The 22,388-nt window shown below is 46.3% G+C and overlaps 2 protein-coding genes across 6 annotated transcripts in view; one reads left to right on the top strand and one right to left on the bottom strand.

Moving 5' to 3' along the window:
- The window catches only part of SBF2 (SET binding factor 2), a 305,339-nt gene that overhangs the window by 25,700 nt on the left and 257,251 nt on the right, over positions 1-22,388 (top strand). For all 5 annotated transcript variants that reach the window (XM_030483971.1, XM_030483973.1, XM_030483974.1 and 2 more), the window contains exons 4-5: positions 15,922-16,186; positions 19,800-21,510. In XM_030483971.1, coding sequence (XP_030339831.1) covers positions 21,456-21,510 — 55 coding nt within the window. In that variant the 5' untranslated portion in view covers positions 15,922-16,186; positions 19,800-21,455. The remainder of the gene's footprint in view (positions 1-15,921; positions 16,187-19,799; positions 21,511-22,388) is intronic.
- ADM (adrenomedullin) lies at positions 11,813-14,956 on the bottom strand. The gene is made up of 4 exons (XM_030483985.1): positions 14,838-14,956; positions 14,138-14,248; positions 13,739-13,879; positions 11,813-13,214 (listed from the first exon to the last, which is right to left on the bottom strand). Exons 2-4 carry the CDS (start codon positions 14,233-14,235, stop codon positions 12,905-12,907), a joined length of 549 nt encoding a protein of 182 aa, XP_030339845.1. The 5' UTR covers positions 14,236-14,248; positions 14,838-14,956; the 3' UTR covers positions 11,813-12,904.

Below are 22,388 nucleotides of genomic sequence, written 5' to 3'. Positions count from 1 at the left end.
CTCCCTCAGGGCTGGCATCAGTAGCCTCCATGCTCCAAATGAACACTTGGTCATGCTCCCTAGAGTCTTGTCTGCCCAATGTGCATCGACAGTTCTACTAATAGGACAAGTACAGCTTATTGCATTAGGTAGCAAACCAGCGAACATTGTCAATTAGGCATTCGTGTGATAGCCAAAGATATTTACTATTTTTTCTGAAGTTTCCTTCCTCCAGTACTTCATTGGAGCACTTTCCTGAACATTCCTGACATCACCAGAGACCTGTAGAATGGGGAATAATAACTACTGAAATAGGAGGAAGAACTAGGGAACACAGCGCACAGCATGCAGTTCCTCAGATGTGGACTTCAGTCAGGACACTGGAATCAGTACAGAATAACTAACAAACTATTTAATTACGTCATGGTTTAACGTTGTCTGAAAGTACCTCAAGTAGCCTGTTGCCACCCATGTTAAGTTGGTTTATTATGGAATCGGCAGAAAGTGCTCCCCCTGCTGAAGCATTAGCACACTGCCTGCTGTGCTGGTTCAGCTGGGTGGTGGTCATTCGGTCACTCACTAGCTACTGACATTTGATGAGATTGGAGTCAGAGGCTTCAGAACAACAGAGGTCTTTGTCTTGTAACCTCTGTCTGCTCAACAAAAACCTCTGTAAAGACTTTAAGATGATTTAAAATCCCGCAAAATGGTTTGCAGAGGGCACCTTGCAGTTTCATAAGATACTACATGTTTTCACTTATAAAAACTTGAAATAGGTGCCAGGAAATAAAGAACTTAAAAATCAGATAAAACAGTTACCAGTGAATTTTCCAGGACTCTTCCCTCTTCCATTTTCTAACTTGTTAATACAAATGCTTCTGCAAGAAGAAAGTCAGTACAGAGGAGAAAGTTATAGTGTTTATGTCTTGGTCAGATTTAATTAATGTTATTTCATCAGTATTTTTTATAAACCACTGATAAGACTAAAGATGTACTTGCTTTGACGTTCTCCTGAAGATGTTGCCAAACTCACATTAAGTATGTACAAAGATTTTATAACTGAAAATATATGCATCAATTTATGTATGCTATCATTTGACAGCATTGTTATAAGATGCTATTTTTAGTGCCGCTGTCATCTGCTTTAATTATTTGAATTTTGTTATTCTGGCAAACATAAAACTTGTCTGAAAATAATCAGGTCTGATATGAGAACCACAAAAATTGTAGGTTCCAAGAACAAGATGTCTTGGTTAACCCAGATTTACCAGCATGAATGTTAGCTTTTTCATTGTTCTGTAATAAAGGACCATACAAAGAAAATATACTTATTATGTTAGTGTAAGATATTTTGATAGCTTGGTAGAGATTGCATTCCTAGTTTCTTTTCTGTATTGTATGGTATTGCTGTCTTCCATACCATTTAGTACTTGCATAATTGCTCCCTTTCAAGCATACAAACAATGAGGTCAACTTGAGTCATGTCAAATAACTAGAGCAAATACCACATATGAAACCATTTAAGATAACAAGTCATGTGATCACATATATTATCTCTCGCCTGGATTTTCTGGTTCATACTTGAAGTGTGTCAGAATACACAAAAGCAATAGAGCTTACCAGCTGATGGTTTTGCCTATGGTAAGCAACGGATGAGCAGTTTATTGCAAAGTGTTTAACATAGACAAGCTAGAATTTAAAGATACTTTCCTCTAAATCATTATGCTGCTTCTTTAAACTGACCTTTTCAAGGCAAAACTTGTGTTTTCCTGCAGGGGCAAAAAAAAATAGCATGATAGGGAGGAAGGTTTAATTTTATTTTAGTGGGTTTAATAACATTCAGCTATGTTACATTTTAAAGCTGCCTAATTATCAGATGTAACATCTGGGATACTGGATCTATCAGACTGTTTTATCCAAACTGGGCACACATACAAGAAAGTGTTATTTGTATATATTAAACGGAACATACAGAGAAAGGTCAACACTTTCCCTATTCATCCTTCATCAGCAGAGGCTGGTGAGAAAGCAGGGTAAAAGTAAAACTCCTTAATCAACAAGAACTTGTGACTTCAAAAATATGCAAGACACATGAAAGCCAAGAACAAGCTTCTTACCCATGCATTTTTTCTTTTATTGTATATCATTCAGTTCATTTATACTCATAGAATACATCACAGACCTCTGCTGTTCTTAACTGAAGTCAAAAGAAGTGGTTTATCTCTTGCTACAGTGGTTGACAAGAAAAGCATTGAAACACTGTTCATAAACAAGCAGCAACTAAGAGAAAGCAGAACATGGTTAACACAGTTCCCGTTAATATGTTTTATTCCACCCTGTGGCACCCTTGAAGTAGTTAAACTGGTCAGTTGCTTCTATAACCCCCCAACTATTTGTGATAGTAGTTACATTTACTGGCCCTTCAATGCAAGTTCTTCTGCCTTGTGTCTAGAGGTTTTGTGAGTCTTTCTCTTTTGTTATCTACAGTGCAAGGCCTCACATAGAAGAGTTAACTCTCTTCTAATCTTACAGTCATAGAGAATTTCAAGCTGCTGCTAGAGGGTGTGTGGACACATAGGTTGAACAATCCTGTTGGTATCTCTTACTGTGTAGAAGTGTGTTTCTATACCTATATGCTCTCATTAGGCAGTTTTCTAGTCATCTGCTACAGCCCTGGCACCATTCACATTCCCAATATAGCACAACAGAGTGACTTTTCTTGCATGGAAGGGATTCTCAACACAGAAGCTTTATTCACAATAGCATTAAAAATGCCTGACTGGGTTAGAGCAGTAATCTGTCTAGGCCAGTGTGCTGCCCCCACTGTCTCCTGCAGTGAGATACTGTTTAGGGATATTGTGTGAACCTGGTCACTTACTGTGGTCTGTTCTCTCATAGTCTCCCAGCATCATTGGATTAAGGATTTTAAAGAGCACACCTCTGCCTGTTCCCTATAGTCACTACAAGAAATTCTGGGAATTCACTATTTTCTTTTACCAGTTTTAAACCACTTCCCTGCTAGTTTCAGTGAGTGGCCACTCCAGTTGAATATTGCAGAATTTGCTGAACGACACTTATATGACTACCTTATCCACCGCCTCAATTATTTTGTAAACCTAGAACACTCCTCAGCCTTTACCTGTCCAAGTGGAAGAGTTCTAACCTTTTTAGTCTCTCCTCACTCCATTCACTCTATCCCCTTGATCTCTTTAATTGCTTTTCTTTCTGCCCTCTGTAGATCCCGTCTTCCTTGCAATGTAGAGATCAGAACTGTGTGCTGAGCTCAAGGTGGAGGTGCACCAATGTTTTATACAGCGCCAGACTGGCCCCTCTGACACATTCTCAATAATCTTCCTGATGATGTGCAACATACTGACTTCTGGCTCATGCTGGACATTGAGCCAGAAGATAACTCCACCCCGCCAGCATCTCTGATTTCGCCTACAGCACCTATTCTCTTCCTAAAAGGACTGGGTTTTTCCAGTCCCTTCCTCTGTTGTAGGTATTTCTTTCTTTTTCTTTCCCTTCAGTCCCATTTACTTTGAATACACAAGAACTGGCAGAGTTAAAATCCAGACTAATTCAGTGACTAAAGGTTTCAAACTGCTGTGTTTTTAACTGGAAAGCAGAATGGAATCCTAACTGAAAACCAAAACCAGATCTGGACAGAATTTGAAATACTATTTCGAAGCCCTTTTCAAACATACATCTATATAAGAGTTACTATTTCTGGCATCCCCTAGCAAATATTTGTGCAGTATAAGGACTGTTTAGACTAGGTTTTGTACAAGCCTTTTTTTCAAGACTGTAGCAAGGGTGCACTGGCTACTCTGTGCTGCTCCTTAGATTCTCACTTAGCTTATTCACACAGGGGCCTGCCTCCTAAACAGCCTGTGGTGGAAGAGGGCTGGTAGTAGAATCATAGAATGGTTTGAGTTTGAAAAGACCTTAAAGCTCATCTAGTTCCAACCACCTGCCATGGGCAGGGACACCTTCCACTAGACCAGGTTGCTCCAAGCTCCATACAGCCTGGCCTTGAACATTGCCAGGCATGGGGCAGCCACAGCTTCTCTAGGCAACCAGCTTTGATTCCTGTTCTTCTGTATCTGTCAACTGTGTGGTTATTACTAGTGACGTGCCCTGTGAGTGACAGTAGGCATAAGTTTCTCAAGCCTTCTCTGTCAGTCTTATGGTGTGCCTTACTGGGGTAGGTGTGTTTACATGTATGCATTTCTGTGCTTCCATGATCTATATTTGTGTGTGTGCATTCATCTATTGGGTAGTGGTTCCCTATTGTTCCTGTTGTGGTAGCCTATTCATTAGTCCTGCCTTCCACTCCTCTGCCTGAACTACCAGTAGTTACCTGCAGTGCTTCACCTTATTTGCAGCCTTACGCGTGGCCTTAAAGATTTGGGTAGAGGGGAGCTGCTTTTCTGGCATGGGAACATGACTGATGTCTGTTCTGAGACAAAGAACCAAAGATGTAGGCTGAAGTAACTTCCTGACTGAAGGTCCATGCTCCAAGTGTGCCCCATTCATGCAACATTTCCATTCTCATATTTGTAATCATTCATAATAGAGTACGTAATATGTAAGCTGGGTGGGCTAAATGAACCAACTAGTGAATCACCGTATACCCAGTATAGAGCAAATTTAACCAGCACTGATTCCAAACCAGAGGTAAATAAAAAATGTACCATTTCAGCTGTTTTAAACCCGTTATGAATAAAGGGCTGAATGTTGTACGTGGGCATCATGCAGTATATATTTTTCTGAAGAAACTCTACAGTCATAGAGATGAAAAGAAATATTTCAATGGCTGTTTTTTAATGCCTGTTTGAGTTACTCAGGATTAAAAATAAAATTGTAAAAATCCTTCATATAAGCCAAGAGAACTTTACAATCTTTTACAAGTCATTTCTGCTGTCTTTAACTTCCTCATGTAGAATTCGAAGAAGCCTTTCATACCAGATATTCTACTTCCTTCTTGTGTAAGTGTTGTTGGATTATGTGTTATAATAAAACCACTTTGCAGCAGGTTATTTATTAAAATACTTGTATTATACTAAGTATATATAACTTGCATAACTATATCAGAGCAAATACAACTGCGATTTCAATCCAGTATAAAACTGTCATTGCAGAAAATACTCCCTTCTGTTTGTAACAGAGGAACAACTTCAGTTCTGTGATGGTAAAAGCTGACAGCTCACACCTAACTACTGCTGAGGTGGTGCACTGTTTATGCCTTATTTAGATAAATGGGAGAAACAGGTCAGTCTGATTCATCACACTGTTCTGATCCCTGCCTTTTAAAAAGCTCTCTGTCTAGAAATAAAGAGCATGTTACATCTCTCCAGTTAGAAGTTCTCCTGAAAAGGCAGTACTGGTCTTTCTAACTTCAGCCTTCTTTACTCATCAGTAAATAGGTAATTCCTGTAACACACAGGAGCCAGTGTTCTCTTTTGATCCCTTCATGTTACACCTTGAAAACATTATTTCCTGAAAAAATGCTGCTGTGTTCACTATTTCCTGGTAGCCCACGGTGACAAAAGTGGTATCAGGATAGAAGCAGCATCCAATTGTAAACCCCTGAGTTTACACTTTCTCCATCTCAGAATATGTAAAGGTATTGTGCTGTTCCTGCATTTTCTGGGTAAAGCTCAGGAGGAATGAAAAATTTGAGTTTCTGCCTTACTCAGCATAGCGAGTAACCAGCCCAGGCCAGATATAAAATTCTTTTAAAAGGAGGCCTCCCTGCTGGCAGCAGCACTGTGCCACTTTGACATCCAGCAATAATTTTAAATGAGTGATTTATTTTTCTTTCTAAGGCAGCAGATGGCAGCAAAGTTGTACAGATGCACCAGACTAGCAGAAGAAGAAAAATATCTTAGTACACACACTCTAACAACATTCCATGGAAAAACTGTATCATTTGTTTCTGTCTGTCTTGCAGTGTGGTTAAGACTATAAATCAGGTTTAATGGACCTCATGCACTTGTAACGTGAGGGGTTTTTTTCCCCATTATGAGTAGTTAACAAAATCAGATGGGGCAAGATGATGTGAATTATCACTCAATAAATTGTCTTTGTCTCTGCAGGAATTACTCATTTGTGTAAATCTTTTTAGATCCTTCATTAAACAGATACTGATTGCCTGTGCAAATATTATCACAAAGTGCTAGACTGTCTGTGTGTGCACCCTGACCAATACAAGAGCTTTGGCTGCCAGTCTCTGCTGTGAGCTGTGTAGACTATTCACTCTCTCACTTGAGTTAGTTTCTGGGTGCATCCTTTTCTGAGGCTTCAAAGTAGGTGATGAGATACTTTTTTTGAAGTAGCGAGGAAAGAGAGAGGAGGAAGGAAACGCTGCTATGTAAAGTCATAGTGTTTAAAACACTCCAAAATCCTACTGTACTAAAAAAAGATAATAATAAAAAAATGTAAGAACTCTGGGGTTTGGACAAGAACACTGAAAGTTTCTGGGATTTGATCCCTACTCATGAACACATTTAGCACCACACTTGACACATGTATGTTTGTTGAAGTTCTCAATGCCAGCAGCACCACATCACATCCATCTAAGGGGAGGAGCAATGATCATACATTGTTGAACTCATTTCAGGCTGAACTGAGAATGTGGATTTGAGTTACCTCTTTTTGATAGAGTTCCTGTCCCTTACTTCTACCTTTCAGCAGTTTCTTCAGTCTTCAAAGCCAGAACTCGTGAATATAAAGTGTAAAGCAAAGCTTACAATACAATCTTTCAGTATAAAAATAGACATGTTATTGAAAGAAAGCTGGGTCTTAGATTTTTTATTTTCCACCCTCCCCCCCTCGCTGAAGCCAGTAGAAGTTTTGTTTCAATTAAATGGGATCAGTCTTGGGCCTGGGGTTTGGTGTTGAGATTCCTATCTGGCTCACCAGTTCATCACCACCAGAATGTCTGATGTCTGTAGGTAGTAGTAATGATATATGCCAGTTGCATATTTTTCATGTTGTTTATCAATAAAGGGCCAGACTATAAATTTGTTCCTTATGCAGAATGAGATGCAGAGCTGCAAAGCCCCATGAAAAAAATTACTTAGAAAATGTGACTTAGAAATCCATCACTTTTTCCTTGTCTCTAAAGAGAGCAAATTTACACAGTGCAGCTGTCTTCTCCCAGCGTGCAGACTCCGATCTGCTCCTGAGTCCTTATATATAGGCAGGGAAGTGTAGTGGACTGCAAGAGTTTACTGCTTTCTAGCAGAGAGCCACAGTAGAGTCAGGTCATGGAAGGGAAAACGAGGAACCCACACGCTCTTTTGTCCTCTCCTGTAACAGCAGTGGGATGAGTTACATGGTGGCCTTTTCCTCTTTGAGTGTTTTGATTTCGTGATAACTCCCATGACAATAACCACCTATTAAAAGGACAATAATCATGTTTGTTTGATGAACTGCTTAGTTTACTCCTGAACTAACAGATAAGATCTGTTATGTTTGTTCTCCCGTTTCTGCCAGTACTACTGGACATCAGAGATTAAGACCTGGGCATTTGTTTGTTTACTTTTACACCAAATTAGCAAAGTATGAAGAAAATAGAAACCATTTTATAATTGCTGGAAAAGTTGCATGTAATTTGTAAACTGACAGATCTGGGAAGTGATAACTTGACTGGAAGTATCAGAGGAATATTTATTCTGCAAACCTATTCTGAGAGTCAGAATTTATTACAAAATATTTACCTTCAGCTGGGTTGAACCGATCTTTCCTGGCTTTTGAAAAATCCAGGCTTTTATAAGTAGATGGGAGCCTCAAGGAGGTCTAGTTAAATGTTAGGTAAAAGTTATCACAGTATCAAAAAAAGTCAAAAGATTTCATTTGGCCTCCTTATTGCTGTTGCTATTGCCTGGAATTTTGCAGGCAAAACACTCCAGTCTTGTCAAATCATTAACATTGATTCTAGTCTTAACAGAACCATTTGTTTTTCATTTGGAAACATTACAGTTATCAAGCATTTTGACTAGTGTGCATAGCATGTAGTAAAAAAGGTTTTTACATAGCAAAGTTCTTTACCTCATAAACAAATTATGCTCCTTCTCCTCATGAAGGATACATGGCCCTGCTCCAAAGAATTAAGTATTTAAAAATTAAAGCAATTTCAAAGCTGACACAATTATTTGGTGAAAAAAACCTGTTCTTTAAGAAATATTTGGGTAATAAAAGCAAACCCTTGTGAACACAATAAACAAATTTTATTTAGGCATGATTGGATTTAGTTATTGGTTGTACTCAGTCATGCTGGAATTTTTTCTCCTGATGCCTGTGCTCTACACTACTTAAGTATGATGTGAGATAATATAAAATGGTGTATTGACGGCACAAGGAAAATATTTGGATGGCTGTCTGGAGTTGCCATTATTGGCTTTAATTATGACTTGCTGTCCTTTGGGTACTAAATGAGCCAGAAAAGGTTTCATATGTGCCAAAGTATTCATTAGTATTCCCCTTTCTGTCATTGTGCTTGCAGAAAAAGTTTATATCTGGCACCTGACTGCAGTTCTTATTAGCACTGACCAAGATGCTTTGCAGATTTCGATAATCATCTGAAAGTACACCAGTGTCTCTACTTTTGGGATACAGTAGAAGTTGTTCCTAGGTAACAGTGACAGAACTCTTTGACCACTTTCTGATGTAACTGGAGAACAAACATTTTTTGCAGTTCTCCACGTGGCATGGCTGCTTAAAGTAAGATTTGTGGTACCAACTGGAGAAAGAAAAAAGATTACTTGTTTCCCTCTTCCAGGTTAGGGAACCTGCACTAGGACTTAATGGGAAAGCACTTGTCTATCAGCATTTTAGGCCCCTTGCCACCATTCTGTATAGCATTAATAATGGAGCCATAAAAATCTTTCTGAGATAAAAATAGCCTTTGGAATCTATTTTGGTAATAAAAAATTGTCTATAGTGAAGTAGTTTTTCTTTGCCATAGGGTGTTTCTAGAGTAGGAATAAAACAAAATAATAACTCATGAAGAATATTCCAAGAACTCTTCTGACACTTCACTGAGGAGGCTCTGCTGACATTGGTGACCACTCCTTTGGCATCCACTCTTGAAGGGACTGGTGAACAAGGATTAATTCCTCCTCTAATACATATTTACCATTGCAAAGCTTGATTTTAATTTAGGACTTTGTTTGAACTGGACTTACAGTCATGTTTTAAGCAGCCTTTGAAATACTGGCCTGTGGGACACCAGACTGTTCTTATAAACTAATATTTTAACTAGGGTGGTGTGTAAACAGATGCTCCTGATTTTGAAGACATTTGATGACATCTTCCACTTCTTATCCGTCACATTAGAGCATAAGCTGGACCTTGCACTAAACACACAGCTATTCTTGAGCTTCTGGGACTTTAAGAGGATTCTTGCTGATGGGCTGTATACTGTTTCACAGTCTTGTTCTCCCTGAAGCCTCAGGGGTTTCAAAATCCTCACACTCCTCAGAGATTTTAATCTAGTTCATGTGTGGATTTCAACTGTTTAAAGGTTAGTGCCCAACATTTTGCTTTGTGGAACGTTCACAGTGAAAAGATGCTTAGCCAAAATTCTTCAGTAATGTCTCCTGCTTGGGCAGAAGGAAGTGCTTTCACCTTGACAACTCTTACCCGGGGCAGGTGCAGAAAAGGACGAGGAGGAAGAATGCTGTCTCTATATATTTTAGCCCTTACAGCCCAGTTCCCCCAAACCTGGAACTCAGTTTGGGATATGAGGTTGGCTGTGTAATTGGAAAGAGTCCCTGCCTGCTCTGTCATTTCCGGCCTATCTAGCCTAGCCTAAGTAGGTTAGCTAAAATACACGGTCATAGTATTTCCACGGTTTACTTTTCAGCTCCATACAATCAAAGAACATGCTGCCTTCCAGGCATAAGGCTACTCACTACTTTCTGGCATGTCTAATTCAAAAGCTTTAAAAGACATAGTTTCAAAGATTGGGGGGTGAGGAGTGGTAGGGGTGGGCATGAAGGGAATTAAAACAGACAAGCAAACAAACTTTCTTTAGTTGCTAGGGTTTTTTTGCACCTACAGAGTTTTGCTTCTCTCTACAAGCGCGGCAGGTGGTGCTCTTGATCCTTCCAAACAGAAATTGTATTTACTAAGCTCCAGTAAAGTCAGAATTATGCCAGGCAGCACCAGCTTGCTGGTTTTAGCCCTGTCCAGCTAGTCCAAGGATCTTTCAGCTTCGAGTGAAGTGTTTTCTATCGGTGAAAGGGAAAGGAGGGAAGAAAAGGTATTTTAAGTGGGGATTGGCTTTTGGCAGTAAGTGAAGAAAAAGATCAGTACAAACAAAAGTAGCTAGTTGGCAAGTACATACTAACCACACTCTAGCCCAATCCAGCCTTACATCCCAAGTTTAGATGACAAAGATGCTAGCTGTGTAACCCGTAAGTAAAACATTGTAGCAATTAACTTGTATGATTCTGTTGAAATCATTTCAGTTGCGCTCTTGTACTTTAAGTAGGATCATGCTTTCACCTACACAATGTAATTTCCCACTGCAAGCACCCGAAAACTTACAAGTAACAATTATGCTAATTTCAAGATCTTTTGTGATTTGAGAATAGCTTCTTGCTTGTTTTTCAGCTGGCAGCTATAACCTGTGCTGAAGATCATGCATTTGCTGTCACCCCTTACAATTTACGAAGTCTGGACCAGAAAAGCCACTGGCAGTAGGGAAGTAAATTCTCTTCCAGCTGTTAACAAAGAGATGATAATTAAACCTGGCAAATGTCAATATATATATGAATTTGGTTTTTGTATAAAAAAAGAACATTTCAAGTTGAAAACCTACCTCTCTATTCCAAAATTTAGTGGAAAATGCTTAGAAAGTAATTAAAAATAGACAATTTAAGCAGAACTTGCCAGGCATCAAGTCAGCTAGATTCCTACCCAAGCTTTTTTGCAGCAATATTCCTGGAAAGGTGTCATTGCCAGTTCTTTTGAAATCTTCTTGTAAATATATGCTCCGTCAGCATTTAGTATTAGGTTAAAAAATATGCCCACTTCATTTATTCTAGCAGCATTTAGTGCTGCTTTTCCCAGAAGTCTACACATTAACTATGTTCAGAGCTACTGTAAAACAGGGGAATTTGCATGTTTTACCACCCCAGATGTTCTTAAAATACACTTGTTTAGTTTTCAGGTTTTCTTGGCATGCAAAGAGTAGGCACCAATAGATGGTGCTATTGGTGCATTAATAAGGTTCAGTTTCATATTTGTTTTCTGGTCTGTGGCTGGAATTTAAAAAAAAAAAAAAAAAAGGAAGGAAGGAACAAAACAACAAAACCCCTAATGCTAAACTTTTATCCAAGATGTTCTGCCCACCCTGAACTGGTCACCATTTAACTTTAACCTGAACTGTGGCCCAGGAAATCCTTCAACATAAATAACCTTGGAAGCTGCCATGACCATTTTTGGAACACGCTCCCTCAATAAATCTGTTATTTTGTTGTGCAATGTTGAAGTGTGCAGTTGTTTCCCTGATTAATTAGGGCAAAAAATAAACTTGCACGATCAATCCAAGCTGTGACACGTTTCAGCCCTGGCTAGAACATGTGGATAGGAAAGGCCTCAGAGCCTTCTCAACTGATCTGCCCTGGGATTTTAAGATGCATGCTTGCTTTTGGGTTTACTTGATCTGACTCGATAAGGTGGCTGCTAACAAAGTTTATAACTGAAGAGTTTTGGTCTGGCACAGAAGGGCCAGGCTAAGCTAGCAAGGGCAGGGTTGAACACAGTACATCGTTCATCTTGACCACCTGCCCCCACTAAAGACAACATAAGAGAACTGGTTTATGTAATAGTATTTATTTCACATATTACCCATGGAGAACAGCTGATACATTCTCTACATCTTTCACCAGTCTGGAATGCAAGATAAAAAAAGGTATGGAAAAAAAAAAAAGTAACATTTGACATTCATTATATGAAAAATAGAGGGGATACAATGTTTTAAAATGCCCTTATGCAATATATATATAAAACGTATAAAAATAAAATATATTTTCAAAAAAAAAGATACAAACAGGACATGACAGAGGACAATCTTAAATATCGATACAGATCTCATGATCCACACACACCGCACTTAAAATTAACAAAAACCACGTACAATTGCACTTTTCCTCTCTGTGAGGTTCAAGTATATTTCAGTCCCCGCAGGGACTAGTGAGTGTCCGATTCCCTGCCGGGTGCAGATAGCGCAGAGGGTAGAGCAGATGTGGGCGACCTGTCCTTGTCGAAGGCCGAACACGAACCCCCAAACACCCAGGGGCAGGGGGTGAGGCCGGGGCCGCGGTCCCCGGGTCCGGGGGTGTGGCGTAGCGGCCGGCGCCTGCCGGCGAGTTCCCCCGGCCGCGGGTCTCCCCTGAGCAACCCCTCTTCGGGGCAGACGGGGCCGGGGCAGCTCTGAGCGCGGCCCGCCGGCAAGGAAGGCCCGGCCCCCCCCTCCCGAGTGCAGCGGCGGGGCAGGGGGCGCCATGGCGGCCGGCGGGGTAGAGGCGCCTCTGGCGCCTTCCAGTCCCAGGCGGCGGCGGGCGCGGGAGCCGGCGGTGCGTCGCCCGGAGGGTAAAAAGTCAGTGACCGCCCCGCCGCAGCGGCGGACGGGGGGAGCAGCCCCTGCGCGTCCCCCGGGGGACGCGGCCTTCACAGTTTCCCCGCTCCGACCCTGCGGGCCGCGGAGACGGCCGCTCCTCGCCCTGCCGGGCCCTGGCAGCGCGGCCCGCCGCTCCGCTGCCCCCGGCCCTGGGAGGGCGCGTCGGGGTCCCGCCCGGACAGTCGCTCTCCGCGAATCCTGGCGGCGGCTGCCGAGCAGCAGCGGACCTCCGGAGCGTCCACGCTTCAGTCCACCCATCCGAGACGGCCTCGGCCGGTAGTGCGGAGCTCAAACCCCGAGGACGGCGGCGAGAGGCTGCGCCCGCGGCGTCCAGGGGCGCCGCCCGGTCCGGGGAGAACGCGCCGGGCCGCGGCGTTCGGGCAGGGAGCGCCTCCTGCGGCCGTAGCCCTGGGGACTGATCTTGCTGGCGGGGGCGGTGTCGTCCTTGTCCTTATCGGTCAGCTGGTAGATCTGGTGGGCCAGCTTCTGCACTGTGCACGTCCCGAACCGGCACCCCGTGCGGATGGCTTGGAAGTGGGGGAAGCTGTTAATGCTCTGGCGGTAGCGCTTGACGCGGATGTGAGCATCCTCCCGAGTGCTGCGAGGCAGGAAGAGGGAGAGCGGGCATGAGAAGAGCGCAGTGGGGCTTCGGAGGAGAGAACCCGGTGGGACCCGCGGGGAGGGCAGGGAGCCCCCGGTCTGGAGGCGGGCCCGCCCCGACGGTGCAGAACTGCCTCCCGCCACCCCCCGGCTTTGCCCTTCGTCGGGCGGCGGGAGAAGAGCGACCTGGTCCCAGGGCAGAGCCAGAGCCTGCTGCCGATGGGAGAAGAGGCCCCGCCGTTTTATGGCCGTTACTTTATCTACGGATCCAGAGCTCAAGTTACTATTTATATTTGACTTTCACAGTAAAGGCGCTGCTATCTCCCGCCAGCTGAAGAGCGCAGGGAAAGGGAGGCGGGAGGCTGCTTTCAGGACGCTGTGCAGTCCGGGCAAAATCTGCCTACGGGACCTGGGGGGGGGGTCTATAGCGAGATTAAGCCTAAACACCCGGAAACGAGGGGGACTCTGAAGCTTCCCACTGCCTCGAGCAAGTGCCCGAGCCCAGAAGGGGCTGGAATGTACCTGGGATGCGAGATTCGAGGATCCTCCTTCACGTCCTGGGTCCGTATGAGCGGCTGCACGTCGGCGGCTGCCCCCAGCCCTCGGAGCGCGCCCGCAGGCTTCACGTCCCGCTTGGCTCGGCTAAGTGCCCATTTCGTCCATCTGAAAGGAGCACAAGGGGAGAGGACAGCCTGTTAGCGCAAGCCTGCAGGGCGGGAGCCAAACCAAATAGATTCGAGGGGCGATTATCTTTGCCAGCGCCGAGATTTTTTAAATTTTGTTTCCTGAAAGGGCATGAGGCCTTTAGGGCGCTGTGCAATTCCCGCAGGGAATTCAGTGCCTCCGATTGCGGAAGGAGTCCGGCGCGGAGGCTCCGGAGCGGGACTGGGCGCTGGCAGGAGGGCGCGCTCCAATACTCACTTTCTTTTGAACTCTGTCGCTACGTTCACGCTTGCAGCATCCACCCCGAGGAAGGTCACAGAGCCGAGATAGAGCAGGGCTACGTGCATTAGTTTCATTCTGGCTGGGGTCCTGACGGAGGGAAAAAGAAAAGACTGTAAGCACGATTGCTAATATAAATCAAGTAAGGACTGTCTGTCATTTCTGGTGATGCCAGAGAGCTCCTTTCCTCAGACAGGGGTCCAGGCTACCGGGGACTTTGTGTGCGATATGAACCAGGAGCTAATATTTACTCAACAACTTATCACAAAGTAAATAGCAGAGCCTCCAAAGTTTACGTTTGTCGAGAGTTTTACTTGCAGAGGCGGCTGAAACCCAGCAGGATTTCCAGAATACCCCCAGCGGCTTGCACTAGGATTTAGCAGACCCGTGAGATTAGAGGGAGCTGACTATCAGACGCATCGTTTCCAAACTCCAGCAAGTGTTTTGCTGCCTGTGAGCTGATCCCCTGATAGCTCATCTTCCCACTTCACACGCAAAACCAGCTAGCTCTGGGTCTTATGTTGTAAACTGCAGCTGATGCCAAAAGCCAGTGCAAGACTCTGCAGCATAACTCCAAGCTGTTCAAAACAGTCCAGACTTAGATTTTCACTTCTTTTCCAGCTCCCCTGCATCTTGTTTTGCTGGAGTTATTCGGGGGGGGGGGGGGAATAGTTCTTACCTGACAGTGAGGATAATCCACTGAGACAAACGTTCTTGTGGTAGCGATCCGAACTTGCAGGGTTTCCTGAGGAGCGAGCACTCCTTCTTTGTGTGTCTGAAGTAACCACTGCAGAGCTGCGCTCCACCGCTCCCTTTTATAGAGCGGCGCGGGGGAAGTGGGTGGACCTTGGCGTGGCTGGGCGATTCTTCATTGACACTTACCCCCACCCCCAGGTCCTGAGCACTTCTTGAACATTTTAGCGTGGATTTTTTTAACCTACCAGGGTAAAAATAAGAGGATTATTGAAAATTATCTTCAACAACCCCCTTGGAATTTTATTGATTACAGCGACAGCTTTTAGGTGTGGATTCCGAGTGGTGGCATAACTTGCAAAATCTCATAAACCCCACAGTCTATTTCACTGAGGACAGAGCTTTTAACTGCTAATATATAGTTACGTTTACATGGTCTGTAGTATAATCTCTCATTCTAGGCATCTTGACTTCAGGTGGATGGAAGCAGGGGGTTAGGAACTCGATCAATTTCAAAATCCGTGCAAATCCATCAAATACTAAAGTTCTAAAATTAAACCCATATTTGGACAACATGAATTATAATGAGTAACTGTAATGATTGCCAGCCTTCTTTACATAAGTAAGGAGGTGACAAATCAGACATCATTAATGTTTATGACTCAACTTGGGCGCACTTTTTATCTAATCAAGTGTATTTGATTTACTTGATCGATTCAAATAAATCACAATTCAAACGGGTTTGGGAGATGGAGGTTAGGGTACACTGCTGTACCTCTGAACAAAAGAAGCAGTATTGCTTTGAGGCAAACAGAGTCACTGGCATGCGTGGGGATCCGGACCGGGGGAGACCTGCTGGCCCTTCGTTTAGCCCCATTCCTCGAACCTTTATATATACGTGAGAGGACTTACTTCCCCGGTTATAAAGCTAAACCAGTGCAGGATCAAGGTCTCTAACAGGCTTCCCCGGCTGGCCAACAGCAAAATCTTAACCTGTCACTTTTTTTTGTGTGTGTTTTTTTTTTCTTTTTCTTCTTCTTTTCCCTTTTTTTTTTTTTTTTCCCTTGCAGTCTGTAACATCTTTGCTCCGTGGCGCCTCAGCAACGCAGAGCTCCAGCTTCGCAGGGGGTGCTGGAAGCTCGCACCAGATGGGCTGCTTCTCTGAATTTGTCGCAATGCAAATTCAGCGGAGTCGAGGGAAATGCCCAGGAGACCCGCGCCCTGGGGCATCAGGGTCCCCTTCCCAGCAAGAGCTACTAGGGATGAAGGAATGAGCTGGCGTGTGCGAGCTGTTTCTCTCACATCTTGCCCCGAGCAAAGTGTTTCAAAAATCAGGTGAGTTTGTACTCGTGACTCTGCCTTTCTAGATAACCGCGGTATATAGCAACACCCTGGAGAGGTATGTGCAAGGGGATGACGGAAACTTTCCTGCGCACGGCTGACTCGGTCTAAGGTGCTGCTGCCCTCGCCAGCAGCGGCCGGGCAATCGGAGGCTTCTGTCTCCGGCATCTACCTGTCCCAGGCCAGGCTGGCCCGGGGGCCGCCATCCCGCCGGGCTGCCCTCACCCGCGCTCCGCCGGCACCCGCCGGCACCCGCCGGCACCCGTCGGCACCCGCCGGCACCCACTGCAGCCGTTCCCATCGCATCCCCCCGCCGGGCACCTTTCTTCCCCGAGCCCCCGGCGCGGCTCCCGCGGGGCGAGCCAGTTTCCCCGGCCGTGAGCTGGCCGCCGGGGCAAGACCGGTTCCGCTCCTCCGCCGCACCTGCCCGGCCAGGGCGTGGGGCGGGACACGGTGGCGGGTGCCCCAGGGGGGAAGCGCGGGGGGAGCCGACGTCCCCGGGCTCTTCCGTCCCTGCCACCCGCCAGCTCGGGCAGCTCCGCAGAGCCGCGGTCCCGCTGCCCTCCCCGCGGACCGTGCTCCGGAGCAGGAATGCGGAGTGCGAGAGGCTTGGGGTGTAAACCCATGGAGGAAGAAATGGGAAGATCAGTGGTCTAGAACGGGGTTGTATCATGAACAGAGCTGCACAACTGCATCAGACCACGGTGGCTGGATTATCTTGACCTCACGAGGCAGCGCAGGCTCAAGCGAGTTTAAGCATTTCCTTGATCAGCAGAAGTTGAAACCGAATCTAACATTTCCAAATTAGAAGCCAGGATTCTGTGTGATGAGCATTATTTTGATTCAAATTAAGTCTCCTCTTCCAGTAAAAAAATAACATGCTTCCTCGAATGCTGGAAAATCCCTCATTAAAATCCTTGTAAACGGGAAGCTTGTTTTGTATGCTCTTAGGCAAACAATGCAGAAAAAATCCTATGCTGGTTTAGGAATAGTAACAGGAATAGTAACACAACTCACATGTGGGTTCCATACCGACTGCAACTGTCATTTTAGTGATACAAATTCAGCTCGTTCAAGTTCACGAGGTGGCAAACTTTGGCAAATAAATCTACCAGTTTGTTGCCAATGTGATTTGTGAAAGGGCTTCAGCAGGTTCAAATCCAACACAAAACGTCATGTTCTTTGTTCAGATGCTCATTTTGTTCTTCCTAAGCACTTGAATTCCTATGCAGTTTGGAAATGAGCAATAGTCACTCTATTTGTACTATGACGTAACAGTGACCACTTTTTAAAAATTATTTTGTAAATTGTGAGTTATTTCCATTTCGAAAAAAAAAAGAGACACAGAATGTTCCAGGGAAATATTATTCACAAACTAATTTTCTGAGGCAATGCCAAGCAGTTCAGATAGAATGGGCTCTCCTCGGACATGCAGGGTCTCCTCTGGATGCTGCCTCATCCCTTGCAGGGAAGTTGGCCTGGAGGAACATCCAGCTCTTGTACTTGTTTACTGATTATCTTGGGTGTGTCATTCAACCTCTTGGTGTTGCTTTATGTTCAAAAGACTTTACAATATGTATCTGCTCTGGCAGGGAGATTGTGAGGATTAGTTGCTGTTTGTACAGCATTTTATTCAGGTTGAGTTTTATTCCAAAAGTGAAGGTCTAAAATCTTGTAGACATCAATGGGGAATCAGTTTGAGGCAAATATGCTGTGCTGGCATGCAAGAAAATTGTTGTTTGAAGCCAGTGAAAGGACCTTTGTGTGTTTCATTTTAGGTTTAAATTTTACTGAATTCATACACCACGAGTATGAATATACTTGATTATATTTCAGGCTGTATGAAATCATGAATGATGAAGATGAACTTCAAGGCCAGGTTGGACAGAGCCTTGGGTGACATGGTCTAGTGTGAGGCATCCCTGCCCATGGCAGGGGGGTTGGAACTAGATGATCTTAAGGTCCTTTCCAACTCAAACCATTCTATGATTCTATGATTCTATGATTCTATGATACTAATAGAAGAATGATACCCCATGAATGATGTAAAACCTCAGTCAAGCTCCACACAGGAAAGCCTGGTTGTTAGTGCACACACTCAGCCAGCTCTGCCTGTGCCAAGAACACAGTGACAAGAGGTGATGCCATTTCTGGTAGTCCCACTGGAGGTGCTTTTAGTGAGCATTACATCTGATAGGTTTCAGTACACCAGACAATGCCTGCTAAATGAGGGTAGGATGCATAATGGCAGGGGGAAACCTGACTGGGGTCATGGCTGCTTCCCCATGGGATGGCATGGGGTGATAATGGATTAAGGGACTGCAGATAGAGTGTGACCTTTATATTTCCTGAAGGATGAGTTGACTGTAGAAGATATTGTGAACCTTCACACCTTTTTGGTGGTAAGCACACAGTCTGAGTGTGGCAATATTGTCCCTTCTGTATTTTCAGCCTGCTGAAGGGGTTGCAGCCCCACAGTTCTTCCTCTGGGATAAATATGTGACTGCTTACTGGGTCTTTCTGGAGACCTAGGCCTTGGTGTCCTCCGAGAGCCACTGCTCTGTGAGCCCCTCCATCTCCCATGAGGAGCCAGGTTACTCTGCTGCAACAGAGGGAATTATGGTCTTGGTGGTCTGGATGGAAGTTCAGTTTACTTTGCATTAGACTTTCTGTGAGCAAACAATCTGTCTGCTCCACTTCCTCATTTGTCCTATAAGAACGTAGGATTACTCTATACTGAAGGGACATTAAGGAAGTAAGTTATGTATGACTTTTGCTGTCCATGCAGGTACACAGCTGTGTTCAAACCCAAATGAACAGTGCCCTTCCTATTATACGAGTACTTAAGATGTACTTTTTTTTATGACATGCTTTATAAACTAACCAAGCTTTGGCTGTATTGGTCTAGATGGAAGAAGGAGCAAAGGTGTAAAATGGGTGCTAGTAGTATTGGGGAATCAATAAGTAACATCTTCCTCTTGATCCAGCATTTGTTAATGTCCTGGGAAGAAGTGTTAGGTGATATTCTCATGCTTAGAGGTGCTTAACACAGCAGTGAGACTTAATTACTAAGATTTGTTATTACATATTGAACCTTTCTATAAGTGCAGATACGATAACCCTAAGGTCCCATTTCAGCTCCAAATCAGGTAATTTCTTAGTGTCTCTAAACTTTCCCCCCAAGTTTAGCTGTACAGAACATTATCCCTTGCTTTTGTAAACTGTTGCATGTCCAGGCTTTGTGCTGTTGAACAACTGCACTGTCAGGACGATGAGCTTTATCCTTGTCTACCTCACAGGGGTAATGTGTGGCTTCATTAAGATTTGTCTTTCTTTGTTCCTACTTCAGAAATACTTTTAATCAAAAAGCTCAGTGTTTTGAAAATATCTTTGTGGGTTTCAGTTATTAAAGACTACAGGATCATGAACCAAACTGCCTAAGCATACCTTCAGAAAGGTACTTATTCTTCTAGCTCCTACCTAGTATAGGAAGTGATGGACCCCGCAGATTGCATCTCTTTCTCAAAAGTATATTAAATCTTTTCAATGTATATAATATGCATTTTCCTTTACTCCTAAAGTTAACAAGCAATTTTATTAAGTTTAGGTCTTTCTATATGGCATCTAAACATCATTCAAAACAGTTAAGCCATGAAGTTGATTACTGCAAGGAGGTTTTGACTGCTGCCCTCCACTGAGAAGGCACAAGTGAGAAGACTGTCACTGATTGCTGAAGCTTCCCGACCAGTTTACCTCTGGGTTATCAGCAAGACACTGCATCAGTATGTTCCAGCTAAGTCGGGGGTGTAAGAATTGCATGTTTGAAATAGAAATGTCTCTGTGAAACTGCTAATGATTGTCTGCTGGGTCCCTTTTGATGGTGGATGGTCAGGAGCAGATCCAGTGAATTTGCTGTGTTTCTGTATGCATCCCTGGTAGTGCAGCTCCTCACTGTACCACAACTGACGCCTTTTGCATTGTTTATTCTCTTTGTGCTATCAAACAGGACGTACATGGAACGTTTTTGCAGACTCCACCGGTTAACCAAGCTCTGTACTGACTGTCAGACACCCTGTTTATCACCAGCATCTCTGCAACTGCTAGCAAACCCACCGGGCTTTCGAGAGTGAGAATCCCACAGGTGTCAGCCTCATCCGTATGGTATAAATAGCAATACGGAATCTCCCCGCTGCCCTGCGGAGTGCCTGGCAGCCACCGCTTGTGCCCAGACAAGCACGCCAGAGGCTAGGAAGCGCTAGACAAGGAAGCGCTGCCGGCCGTCGCCCCCGATAGCAGCCGATGCCACCGCCAGGCTCCCACCTGCAAGCGCCGCGACGCGCCTGGAAGGGGGCACCCTCGTCGGCTGGAGCGGGCAGGAAGACGCGGCAGTCGGAAGATCGGGCAGCCATGGCACGCGCCGCACCGCGAGGCAGCGCAGCCTCGTTCCCCGCCTCTCGGCGCCTGTCAGGCGCGTGGCAAGCACCGCCACAGAGCGCAGCTGAGCCGCCAGAGCCGTTAGCGCCCAGCCGTTAGGGCCGTTAGTGCCGTTAGTGCCGCGGCGGCCGCGCGGGCCGACTTCCCCCGCGGCGCCACGTTCCGCACATCCCCGAAAAAACGTAAACAGGAAACATCCTGGAAACGTAAGTCTCGATTCCCGAGGCTGAGCTCGGGGGGATGGCGTGAGCTCGCCGCCGAGTTTTACTTGGGCACAGACTGAGCTGGGCGATGCCCGTTCCCCGCAGCTCCTGTCAGGAGAGGTCCCTGCGGGAGAGGACAGTGAGGTGAAGTCCCGCTCAGGCACCCGAGTTCTCCAGAGCGTGCAGATCCGGCGGCGTTTGTGGTTTAGCTTGGGCTTTTGTTTTTCCAAGAGAGAAAGCGCTGCAGACTACAGCCTCCGGGGTGGGTACTTCACAGGGAGGCTGCGAGGAGACAAAGCCCACAGCGGACGGGGAGGGCCCGGGTGGAGGACGGACCCGCCCGGGGTGGGCTGCGAAGCGAGGCGGTAGCGCTGGCGCTGCCGACCCCCGGGGACAGCGGGACCGCGCCGTCTTAGCCGTGTAGTGCCAGTGAGCCCACGCCCAGCCCGGCGGGGTCACGGCGCAGCGGTCCCGGCGGCGCGCAGGCGCACAGCGCACTCGCGCCTCCAACATGGCTGAGGCGGTGCTGCTTCTTTTGCGGCGGGTGCGGAGGGGAGGATGCTGAGCCTCCCCGGAGCCGCCGCTGTAGCAGGGGTGGTGAGGCCTGAGGCGGGCTCCTTTCAGCCATGGCTAGGCTGGCCGACTATTTCATCGTGGTGGGCTATGACCACGAGAAGACAGGTAGGTGTGGCTGCGCACAGGGCTGCCCCGCGGTGCCTGGCCTCTTCCCCCCACCCCTCGTTCCTGCCCGGTCCCGGCCCCCTCCCGCCTCCGGTTGGGCCGCAGGAGGAGGAGACTGCCGCGCACACGGGGCGCGTGTCTGGCCGTGGGGAGGAGGGCGGCTGAGGGCCGCAGGCTGGCCTTCCTAGCGGAGGGGCGCAGCGGTCGGCGGGGACGACGGAAGGGTTAATCCCTCTTTCCTGAGGTGGAGTGGGCCGGCGGGAAAGCGGAGGGGCTCCTCTACCGCCCGTAGGCCGGCCGGCCGGCCGGCCGGGCGCCGGTCCCTCCGGCGGCGGGTGGGGAGGGCGGCCTCTTCTCCGTTTGGCGGCCTCAGCCCACCTAGCAGCGTCGCCAACCCGACCCACGGTGAGCGGGGCACGGCGCGGGGCCAGCCGAGGCGTACCCCGCGGCCTTGCCCCACCGCCCTGGCCTTTGGAAACGGGCCACGGTTCCTTCCAGAAAGTGGGGGTAGCTTAAAATGTCGCCCATGGACGCGCACAGCACCCGACCCGCCTGACAGTCGGTGCCCACGGGGCCGCTCCCGCTAGGCAGGCAGCGGAGGCCGACTGGGAGCTGGGGTGTTGGTGTGTCCCCGTTCCCCGCGCCACCTTTGCAGAAAACGGCGGTACTACCAGTTGTTTCCCCACCTTTGTACTGCTGGCTGAGGCACGTACACCCACGGCCTCGGATAAAAACAAAGACAGGGCTCTTGGAAAGTAGTGGGGCTTTTTGCCCGTTTTGACTGGGGTCTTACAGCTTATCGCCTGTTGACAAGGTGCAGCAGATAACATCTGGGGAAGCGCTGTGGCTCTTCAGGAATGGCTGCTTTTCTCAGAGAA

Source organism: Strigops habroptila, chromosome 4 (genome assembly GCF_004027225.2).
Source record: "Strigops habroptila isolate Jane chromosome 4, bStrHab1.2.pri, whole genome shotgun sequence".
NCBI classification, from domain to species: Eukaryota; Metazoa; Chordata; class Aves; order Psittaciformes; family Psittacidae; genus Strigops; species Strigops habroptila.
This window is presented reverse-complemented; position numbering and strand designations above follow the sequence as displayed.

Excerpts from the sequence above, each read along its gene's own strand:
- ADM (XM_030483985.1), bottom strand. The coding sequence starts at position 14,235 with ATGAAACTAATGCACGTAGCCCTGCTCTATCTCGGCTCTGTGACCTTC. Across the intron at positions 13,880-14,137 it reads GCGACAGAGTTCAAAAGAAA|ATGGACGAAATGGGCACTTA; the intron begins GTGAGTATTGGA and ends TGCTCCTTTCAG. Across the intron at positions 13,215-13,738 it reads CCTCGAATCTCGCATCCCAG|CACTCGGGAGGATGCTCACA; the intron begins GTACATTCCAGC and ends CCTGCCTCGCAG.